The sequence below is a fragment of the Poecilia latipinna genome, unplaced genomic scaffold, assembly GCF_001443285.1.
Source record: "Poecilia latipinna isolate Pla-1442-1.1 unplaced genomic scaffold, P_latipinna-1.0 Scaffold3314, whole genome shotgun sequence".
Taxonomy (NCBI): Eukaryota; Metazoa; Chordata; class Actinopteri; order Cyprinodontiformes; family Poeciliidae; genus Poecilia; species Poecilia latipinna.
The window spans coordinates 1-11,595 of NW_015115930.1; the positions used below are offsets into that span (position 1 = coordinate 1).

At 40.9% G+C, this 11,595-nt stretch overlaps 1 protein-coding gene across 1 annotated transcript; it reads left to right on the forward strand.

Annotated features, from left to right (window-relative positions):
• The first annotated feature begins 471 nt into the window (after window positions 1-471).
• Window positions 472-10,718, forward strand: LOC106940672 (cytoplasmic dynein 1 intermediate chain 1-like). Its single transcript, XM_015023474.1, has 3 exons — window positions 472-979; window positions 5,427-5,552; window positions 9,963-10,718. The coding sequence occupies exons 1-3, from the start codon at window positions 773-775 to the stop codon at window positions 10,071-10,073; spliced, it is 444 nt and encodes a 147-aa protein (XP_014878960.1). The 5' UTR covers window positions 472-772; the 3' UTR covers window positions 10,074-10,718.
• The last annotated feature ends 877 nt before the right edge of the window (window positions 10,719-11,595 follow it).

Consider the following 11,595-nt stretch of genomic DNA (forward strand, 5'->3'; position numbering starts at 1 on the left):
AAATAACACATAGTCATGTAAATATCTCTACAAATTTTGTTGCATTCTGATGTAAATTCAAAACTGGACCTGTGTGTGTGTGTGTATTTTTGTGTGTGTGTTCTGTGTGTTGGAGATCTCCTTTCCAACAAAGCGTACTGTAAATAATAGCAAGTTATGGTAATTTAGTGTTTGTCCACTAGAGAGCACTGACAAGTTTTCCATGCAAAGGTAAATCTCCCACATCTCCCACGGCACCAGATATAATTTTTTATTAATATCAGTTTATGTTAACAGCGATCGTCAGCTGATGTGATTGCCGAGATTACAATCGCTCTTTACCGCCGAACACAACCAATAAACTCGTCGTTAATTAACCCGTTCGCGCCCGGAACGAGCTCGTCCTCCTCGGAGCGCCCCTCATTGCCGTCCGCCGTCTGCCGCCCCCACCCCCCTCCCTCTCGTTGCGTTCTCTATCTCTTCCCATCTCTCTAACAGCTGTTGTGTTAAGGTTACAGTATACCTTGTGGAGGGGCCTTCTCTTTCATCTCTCCCAGCGGTTTTATGGCGCTGTGTGAATGTGCAAGGCTTTTTAATTAGGCTCTGCACCCAGACAGGCCCCAAGGCTGAGGCAGCGCCGCTCTGTCTGAAGCTCACACACTCCCTCTCTCCATTCCTTTTTCACTCTGTGTCTCTCGCTCTGTTTTTTTTCCGTCCATCTCCAATGTGTCATCTCCTGTAATCTCTCCGTTTTTTTTTCTCTTTCTCTTTTTGTACAGTGCTATTTCGCACCATGCCACTCAAACACTCGTCCACAGATATCTTCTTATTTTCTCTCGCCCCCCTCCCTCTCTTTCAGCACAACAAACCGCTGTACTCTTTTGAGGACAATGCCGACTATGTGTATGACGTCATGTGGTCGCCCGTGCATCCTGCCATGTTCGCCGCCGTGGACGGCATGGGCCGCCTGGACCTGTGGAACCTCAACAACGACACCGAGGTGTGTGGATTTGGGTCATGGTGGGCGTGTTTTCTGGGTCGTCTTGTTCTCTGTCAATATGCGTGCCTGTTTTGGTGTCCTCCGGGTCTGTTGCTGGTGCTCAGCCCGAACCGCACAACCCAATACCCAAAGCTCTCTTCTTCACACACACACACACACACACACACACACACACACACACACACACACACACACACACGAGATTCAAGACTCCCCTGTAGGCGTTTCCCACAGCTCTCGCTTTAAATCTGACTGGGTGACATCTTCTCGCTCTGGCTCCCACCCAGCCACCCCGCTAACATTTCTACAACCTCTGCCTAACGTTCAGACGACCTCAGAGACCGTCTTCCTCCCAAACTGCGTCCCGTCAGAGGAGCGCACAGATGTGTCGGCGACCGCAAGCAGAGAGCCCCAGCCCTCAGTCCACAGTCCCATGAAAAATAATGATTAAAAAAAAAAAAAAAAAAAGAAAGTTCAGGCCAGTAAGGGTTGAGTTTTGAAATGCTGTGGCGTGACAGTTATTTTTGAGATGAGTGCATTTAAGGCCATCTGGGTGCTGGAATTCGACATAATCATGTGTAGTATTAAGCAAAAAAATAAAATAAAAGGAGTGTATAATGTCTACTATTGTGAGCAGATAGTTCTCAATCCTATAATTGGGTTCCTTCATTTCATTTGTCATTAAACATGTATTTCTGCTAGGGTTTTTGATTAAATTATGTTTGCTTAATCCAGACCTTTTCACACAAACGCTGAACATTTTGAGAAATTCTACCTTTGACTTAATTATATCGATTCATTAAGGAAAACATGTTATATCTCTTAAGGACATAATTGTATTTTCTTAACAGAATCATTACATTTACTGGAACAGTTGTCTTTATTTTGAAATAAAGACAAAAACATGTATTTTACATAAATCTCTTTATTAAAGGGTGTCTTTTTTGTCTTTATTTTTAAAATAAGACAACTGAAACATTTCATTCTGAATTATACTGCTTTAAGTTGCTATGTTGGTCCGTGTATTCAAATATCCAATTATTAACCCATAACTTTTCAAACAGAAAACAAATATGAAATTTGTAAATATGTGGAAAAGCACTTCCTACCCACTGTTAAGTACTGTTGTTATTATCCCATTGGATAATAACAATGGGATTGTTATTATCCCATTGTTAGAGTGCAGTCTGTCATGATATGTTTGAAATACCAAATTAAAGAAATCTGAGGGGCCCAGTTGTTGTAATTACTTATTTGTGGCCCAAAGCATACACAAAAATGCTTCATCAAACACAAAATTGACCTTGTCGTTTAAGTGTTTTGATTTAAATCTGCAAAACGTAGCCTTGATGACCTGGACAGCTTATGCGAGGAGGAATAATCAATGATTTGTCTGGTTAAAACATCAGGAAATGCTACCGAGGAAGTCTATTTCCAACTGGAGATTGTGCAAAATAATTGTCATTTTTCTTTACGTTTAGATTTTGCCCTTCTGAAAAAATGTACAGAAAAAGTGTTTGGTTCTTCCTGAAATGTTATGCTCCAAAACACAAGATTTATTTACTTTAAGGTTTTGTATCACAAGTGGCAGTAAATGTGGTCAACACTGTTTGTACGTGCATACATAAAGTTTATCTTTTACAGACTAGTGAACCTCTAGGGTACAACTTCTTCTTCACACAATTCGAGCTTGGTAGGGAGTGAACTTGAATAGACCATTGTCTCTTTCGGAAAAAACAAACAAACAAATCAAAACAAGCTTTGTCTCCTTGCTGGAACTTTATGTTCTGTGGACTATACTACAAGTTATTTTCATCACACTTATTATAAATCAAAAAATGTAACTTCAACCACGATTCTGTAAAAAACCTTTCTGTCTCTCAACCCTGTCAGCAGACAACCTTTGATCATTCAGGTAAAAGTCCAGATAAAAGGATCCTCCATTCTCCTTCCTCCTTGGTTTCCATGGACACACCAGTGACTTCAACCTTAATGCAAGTCTGCGTCAAGACAGATGCTCTCACTCCTCTCAAATAATGAGCTCTCCCTCTTTTCCCATTTTCTCTACCGTACAAGACCCTCGTGTCGTCTCACTTCAGCTCCCATCTCTGCGTAGTTTCTTGCCTTCACGCGCGCCGCTGTGGTTAGCAGCGGCTCCTCTATCTGCGGCGCATATTCCCATGGTTTCCTCAACAGCAGCCTTTTCACAGACAAAGGAAGAGTTCATTATCGGGGGCTTAACTTGCCTAACAATGTGCTTTATGAGAAACATTTGCACAGACGAGCGCTCACGCAAACGGATGCATCGGACGCACGCACGCTCACTCACACACTAGCCAGTCTGATAGCAACAGGCTTTCATTGTTGCCATCATATTAAAAACACAGAGTCATAACAACATTAACAGAGCAGCGTAGCGCGCCTGGTTCTCATTTCCACCACACACACAAGCAGACACACGCAGTTTTAAAGCTCTCCGTTCAGATCCACTCTTGCGGAGGAAGGGAAGCTAGTGGGCTAATGGCAGTCAGTCTGTGGTTAGCTCTGCTTTAAATGCGCAGGAGCTCGGTGTGCGAGGAGACGCGATGCCAAGGCCTCTGTCTCCACTGGTGACATGTGTCAGACTCGCCTGCCACATGTCAGGAACAGTTTATGGAAACGCTGCAGATGGTTTTGGGTTTTCAAAGGTGCAACATGAGCACTAAAAGACAGAAATCAAGATTCGGCTCAGCCCCCGCCAGCAAACGCGTACGGGTTGTTTCCAGAGTAAGTCGGGCTCGCGTGTGTCCGATCGAATAAAAAAAAAGCCGTAAATGTGACAGCTTTGTATTCGTAACCTCCAGCACGTCCAGATGAAGCCACCCTGTTCTTGTGGTAAATTTGCTCTGTAATCACATAATGTAATGTTGCAATTTTTCAATAAACATTAGGACACGTTGCAATTAGGGTCACTAAATAAAATGCGGTAAGGTTTCGGGAGGCCTGTCATGGTACGTGGCTGTTTATTACTCTATTTTGTCTTCAGAAGAAAAGAAGCCTACTGTGAATAGTCTCGCCATTAAAGAGGGAATCCTTTGCAGCGGCACTGCCATGAAGTAATAACAAAAAAAATAAGGCAACGTTAATAAACTTTTACTGTTAGCAAATGTTTCATTGTGGAAGGTAGTATCTAATTAGTAGTTTTACTTTTCTTGTTTGAACTATTATTTTGCTGATGGTTCCGTCAGACCGCCAATAAGTGCCGAGTTTAAAATTGAAATTAAAACTGAATGATAAAAACTGATGAAGAGACATATTGTGACTCGGTGGCAAACAGATGGATATTTAAATACTTATTATCATTCCTCCTGCCCTTCCCTGTGTCCTTCCTTCCTTTTTTCCTTCCTCCCATTTTTTCTTTATTGTGTTCTTCCTTCCTCCCTCCTTTCATCTCCGCCCTTCTTCCCTTCCTTTCTGTATGTCCCCTGTCGTTATAAATCTTTTTGTTTCTTGTTTCCCTCCTTGTGTCCTTCCTTTCTTCCTAATATCAGTCCGTATGTCTCTCTGTCCTCTCTGGCTTCCCTCCTTCCGGTCTGTGGGTTTTCCAGGCTCCACATTTGAGACACACCTACTGCAGAAATATTTATCATATTAGTTAAATTAGCAAAAAGAACTCACGACTCAATAAAGTTGAGCCTGGAAAGTGTGAACTTGCACACTGAAACATGTAAGAACCTTTACTCTGTTCCCTATCACAGCATAACTGTCTTTCTACAAAGTGGCTAACACTAAAATATTAGCACATTCGGTTTGGTCCTCAGCTAAACCAGGCAGCCATAGATGCCGTTGCCATGTTGAGAAAATGTCTGGCGTGAATTGTGACGCGGAAACCTGCTCCGCAACATATTTTGTAAATGTAGTTGTGACACGTTATCATCTAATTTCGTGCTACAGCATGCAGACGCTTTGTCAGCACTGATGAAGATTCCGTCACCTCAGCATGTTTAATGCTTGAATTAGTTTGAACATACAGAAGTCTGGCCGGTTTTCTGATTAATTCATTTTTTGAACAGTTTGTGACAAACTCAGTGAGGTGCAATGACGTTTTAGCCTCAGATGGTTAATTGACAACTAAGTCTGAAAAAAAAAGACAAAGTGATTTCTTGCACCAGCAGCACCCAGTACTTTTTACAGCAATCATCCCGATATACTCACACTATGCAAAATGGAGGCACATCTGTGTCACAAAATACTTTCTTGACAGTTAGATCTATGTGTAGAGGTCATATCTGGTTATTGTCTTGTGTTACAATGAACATTTTTTGGTTGTGAAGATCTTTCACCTGCACAAAACTCGCAAAGCTTCTTCTGACGGGAGAATATCACTTCACTGGAAAAGGAAACAACAGGTAAATATAATGTTTTTTCATCATGAATTTATTGTATTGTTTTTTTTTTTCCCTCCTAGGTGCCAACTGCCAGTGTGACCATTGAGGGAGCTTCGGCTCTGAACAGGGTTCGCTGGTCGTCGGGAGGGAAGGAGGTGGCCGTGGGCGACTCAGAGGGCAGAGTTTGGATCTACGATGCAGGAGAGGTACATAGAACAACCATGGAGAGGTTCTGCTGCTGGGGCACAAAATAGTCCTGCTGAGGTTTTCCTTTGCTGTTGTGAACAAAAAGTACATCCTGAAAATTTTCCACTTTTGGTTAAATACATTAATATTTACTGTGTTTCTTTTTTTTTTTTTGCTGAGGGTTCACGTTACATTCACATCGACTCCTATGATGCATGGCTGAGAGGCTCTCACGAGTTTCATTTCCAATCAGGTCCTAATTACAACAGAGGTGCAAAAAGCATGAGGAAACTAGAATAAAAACAACAAAAATTGCAGTACTGTATTAATACAGCTGGACAGGAGCAGATAGAGAGATTTTTAATACCAGTAATTTGACCAAATAGTGTTTGTAAAATAAATATCGGGTCTCGGTTCATCATGGATGTCTATGTCTGTGTCATTGTTTTTAAAATAGCGCAAAGCACGTGGAACTGAATCTTACTCTCTGAATTTTTGGCAACGTTTTACTTACTTATCAGGAACAAGTCCGAGTTTTTACAAAACCATTTTCGGCTTCGCACTGCTGTATGCAACATTTTATTTAATGCTTCTTGAAAGCGCTCCCATCACAACGCAGCCAGCTAGCCATTCAGCCCCAGCCGACGTGCTTTAATGCTTGAAGATGTTTTTAGCTTAGCTGCTCAGCTAAGTTTAGCATCTTTTTTGTGTGGTAAGCTAGAGGGGAGTCGAGCAGAGCTGGTGGCCTCAGTGCTGGGTTGATGGTAATGAAGAGGCCTCAATAAAACTGAGTGAAGCTGAAAGGCTTTATGGGTCCTTTAGGCAGGGCTTTGTGTGTGCGTGTGTGTGTGTGTGTGTGTGTGTGTGTGTGTGTAATAATGGGGTATTTACTGTAAACTTGCCCATGTAGCTAAAACTGGGAAGAGAGTATTTTTTTTTTCTTAAAGAAAAGAAAAAAGAAGTATCTCTGGGAATAACAGCAAGTCTGGAGACTTTTCCAGGAAGGACAAAATACCAACAATTTCCATTTCAGTTTCGTTTTACTCTAAGCATTTTATTTTAAGCATATTTACCATCGGGGTTATCTATTAAAACTTTACAAGTGTTGCCCTGTGTGGAAAATCCGAATCACAGGATAAAACTCAGTCCCTGTTGTCTTGTACATTTCAGAGTAATGAAACTCCTGATTTTCAAACCTAGGCGTCATTAGGAACAAGCCTCTTGTAGTCGTTCTGCTACTGCTTACGCCGCTCATCAGCGCTACGTTTGCCCCCCTCTGCCCCCCTCCCCCCACTTCTCCTCCGTGACTGTGGCCAGGTTTCTGATTAATTACAGCCTAGCCATGCGAATGGCTTGCAGACATCTTGGGTGGTGGCTGCGGCTTTTGTCCCACTCCTTCTCGAGTCCCGACTGTGCTCAGCTAAGGAGAGGAACGACGTTCGGTTTGACCCCGACGGTCTGTGCAGCTCGTGTGACGGATTTTCCATCCTGACGACGCGGCTCCAACACTCGACAGATCGTTGGATGTGTTCTCGCTGGCAAACTGGTGGTCTGTCATAAAATATACACCAATCAAATTAGCATGATTATGTTTCATTTTTCTTTGGTAGTAATTGAATGTTTTCACTGTTAGGAATTGGAAGAATTGCTGCTAAACCCTGAATAATAATAATCATTATAATTTAAACCGAACTGTTAATTTGGATGCTTTTAACAAAACAAAACTAAATTTTTTCTTTCATAACGTCCCCTCTAATTGGTGAATTAGGCATTTCTGGTAATTTAGTTCAGTTCAATTAAAAAATATTCCCAAAGGGAAATGAAATGTAACTCGCATTATTCATATCTCTTCTAAGAGTTGTTTTATCGCTGTGAGCAGAAAGGATCTCCTGTAGTGGCCTGTATTACTGTGGTTCTGAAGAGGTCCCTGTCTGAGGAGAATTGTTTTTTGTTGTGCAAAAGTATGACGAAGAGGAAGCTGTGTGTAATGTTTTATTTGATTTGCACAGTCATATTCAGAGGAACAAAACCAGCCCCCTTTATGAGCTTGTTTAGTCTTTTTTTTTAAGTCTTTCGTTTTGATGCTGCTTCTGTTGGGATTGCAAAAGAGATTAACAGATTTATACTGATGCACCTGTATCACTTTTAAAACTTGTTTTACACAAAAACATTTCAAAGCATTTTGCATTTTCACTGTGCATTTCACACACAATCAACATGTGACACATTACTGCTTTGCTAGTGCTTGTATTTCTTACTGTGTCCTTCAACAATAATGCAATTTTCACTGAAATTAAGAGTTCTTATGAAACTGAAACCAGAAATGTACATACACTGTGCAAACAAACAAATATAAATGTTCTTTTTTTCACTCACATTTAATCAGACTAAGCTTTTCCCTTTTTAGGTCCTTTACCAAAATTGTCTATTTGCTAAATGCTAGAATAACGACACGCATCACTCTTTCGTACTCTCCTCAAAGCCAGAAGTGTACATACACTGAGATTAGACCGTCTTTAAACAGTCAAGACAAAACCAGACACGCTTCAAGCTCTCTGCTTCCTCGTGTGACATAATGGAAAATTTAGCTACGATATCAAGGAAGTAATTGTTGGTCTAACTAACCTAGCAAAGGAAAGCCTTGGTCAGATTTAATATCAAATTGTGGGATCTAAAAGATTTCAAGCCATTGTGACAGTGTGAAAAACAACGTGCTACATTCGAATTGATAGATTCAATCCAAACGGAAACTTGTGCAGTTTTAAACACGTCAAGAAAAGCCAAAACTTTCCCTAAATTCGCTACAGCTCTATAACAGATTTAAGCTTTTTGTGATTTATAGTGCTGCTCTTTCTCATTTACTGCTAGTTGATTCTTTTCCACATTCGTCATTTTATCGTCGCTAGGTCGACGATAAAATGACTGCAGGAGTCATTCCCTTATGACTCCATTCCTCAGAACTACCAGTGTCATTCATTTCCACTAAACGCCATGTCACTTGAATTCAGTTCACTGGAAAACATCTACACAAGTCGTCATATTCAACTGACCTTTTTTCTGTGCCACTTTCTAAAAAATAGGATAGACAAGAAAACACTTCAGAAACAATCAGAAAATAAAAGCTCCCTCTACTGTCCATTTAGTAACTACTAGGTTTAAAACAACTGGAACTGGAACAAACGGGGTGAAATAAAGACCCAAGGTAGTTTTGCCTTCAAGCTCAGAGTAAACAAGGGTGAAGGAGGTAGATAAATCAATATGTAAAGTTTATTGTTGGAGTACAGATTTTGCTGCTGCAATGAACATAAATTTATTGTAAGACCTTTCCACACATTTCCCAATCATTGTGAAGGGTGCTGTTTTTAAAATTAACTAATTATGCCCTCTCCTTTACAGCCTCCTGCAGTGGCAGACGTGTAGCTCATGTGATACTAATATGCTTACAAAATGTTTTTATCTTCATTAAGCTGTGCGCAACTATGTAATATCACTTAAGGCTCTCTCTTTCTCTCTGTGTGTTTACATGTTCGACTTTTGTTTACTTCTTAGGCTATTTGTGAGTTTTTTCGCCCCCATGAGCTGGCTGAACTATATACAATCAGAACGGAGCCGACATTAAATTTGATTAGACTTTTTTAAAGGTGGTGTTTTCACAGCCAGATTATTCATTTTCTCTCCGCTGGAAACACTCCGCAGCGACAGATAGACAGCGTGGGAGCGACGCAACGAACAAACACGAGAAGCCTCTGAGCTTTTCATTAATGATGTTTTTTTTTTTTTTTTTTTTAAACGATATCAGTGCTGCTAGCACACGTCTGCAGGATCAGGGTGACGACTGGGAATGTATTGTGAGTGTGAGAGAAAAGCAGCACATGGTCGTCACTCTGAGCGCTCCAGACAGTTGCCTGCTGTGTCCATGTGGACATTTTCCAGACTTTGTACCAGGTGGCTGGCTGGGTAAACTCTGCAGATATTAGCACTCTAACAGGCAGCTCAGCTGGACAGAGTCACTGTGAAAGCTGAAAGCAGTAGTTTAAATTATTATTATTTTTTTCTTTCTTTTTGCTGCTGTTGTACTGTAAGCAATAACATATCAACATGGAAATGAAAGTCCTAATTTCATTTAAATGTGAAATTGAGAAAAGATCGTCAATCAAGATTGTGATGCTGAGCAAAGGTAATGTGAGTAAACGTAAAATATTTGGTGTTTGAACGATTTAAAATAGGCAGTTCTAAGCATTTTTAGATGGAGGAAGTGGCAAGTATTCATAGATATTTCTTTTTTAGCTATCCACGGAGAGTTGTGGTCCCTAGCCCCCACAAATAATGCAGCGTATCAATGGAAAGTTGAGTAGAAGGAAAAAGTTACGTCCACATCCGCCCTCCCAGCATCAACGACCTCACGCCTTTTGTGTCTGTGACCTCTGCAGCTTTCCGCGGTTCACCCTGAGGACTGGGCGCGCTTCGCTCGCACGCTCATGGAGATCCGCGCCAACCGGGCGGACGGCGAAGAGGAGGGCCCTATGGAGCTGGCTTCATAGGAAGGGGACTCCGAAACCAAAGTGACTGCAGAGCAGGGAGCTGGTGCGATTCGGTTGGTCCCACTGTAGCATGTGATGCTCACTCAAGTTTTTTTTTTCCTTTCTCCGCTTTCGAGCGCACCTTAACGTCTGCTCAGAACAAAGGCAGAGCTTTTCTTGTGATTTTGCTCTGTGTACGTGTCTTTTAATTGTTTCTCTGTCTTTATTCATTTGCGTATTGACTTCAGGTGGTGTGTTGCTTGCATCTCGTGAGCCTACGGTATATATAGAGCGGCAGTATTATAGCCTTATGAAGATACGTGTACTGTGACAAAGCTTTGCACAGCGTTAACCAGTAAGGCAGGGTCATAGGAGTTTGTCATGCATTATCGTTTACATATATAAAAACGACTTTATGTTCGGCTTTTTTTTTTTTTTTCCTGTTGTTTTAAATCTGCACGATACACAAACTTAAAATATTCCAGATGCAGGAACCTCATTGTAGCCGCTTCATTTCAGTCCGTGCGTCCGGATAAGGAACAGGTGTGTTTTTTCTCTGCTGAATGACAGCTTCTGTGATGAACTGTGACAAGAGGTATATTGTAACTCAGAGTGATTGCTGTCAAATGTGCTATGTTTGCTATTAAAGCATACATAATAAACTGCTTTCTTGCTATTTTTTTTTTTTTTTTGCAGTCTCCTGGCAGGTAATAATACAACCAGCATATAGTGCAGTGTTTTTTTATTTACCGTAGACATATAGTTGTACAAGACATAAAATATAGCCTTGCTTTAACCGTCACCATAAGTCTATCTCTACGTTGGCTGCCATGACGCTGTGAGGCCTTCCCAGAACGGCTGTATGCATTTTGAGAATAAACGACACATCAGCGTCACTTCGGTTCACTGATTAAGTGAACTCAGAAGGCTTTTGGCGACACCGGAGATTTTCCAGAGGTGTCAGACTTAAAGGTGTGGAGTACAGAAATGTGAAAACTGAAAACCTTTCATCACTTTCCTTCCATTTCATTATTTGCTGGTCTGTCTCACAACATCGAGAATCAAGAATTGAAGTTTGAGTTTGTAATGTGACAACATATGAAAAAGATCTATCATTTTCTAATCCTTTGCGTGAAAGTAAAGTTCTGGATTTTTCACATAAACTATGTTTTTATTTTTATTTATTAGCCACAGGGTCATAACCTGTGTTGTGCAAAGATGTTAAAGTCATCCTTCGTCTCTTTACTCTGTGTATCCAAAAAGCCTAATTTTATTGCAATGTTTCTAATAAATATTACAATAGTTTAGGATTTTTAATTCTAAAATACTGATCTGACCCAATGCATTATCTGGCTTTCAAAATGTATTTTAGTTTGTTTTTTTTGTTTTTTTAATGAATAAGCACCCTTAACAGATCCCCCCAGTACTGTGCTGATGACGTTTCCGAGGCGTTCGAAGCGTTCTGCACATTGTTCTGTGTCTTGATGTTGAAAACAATCTTAAATCCAGGTGTTTTCCTAGCGGTTGCAGAAAACATCGCAAC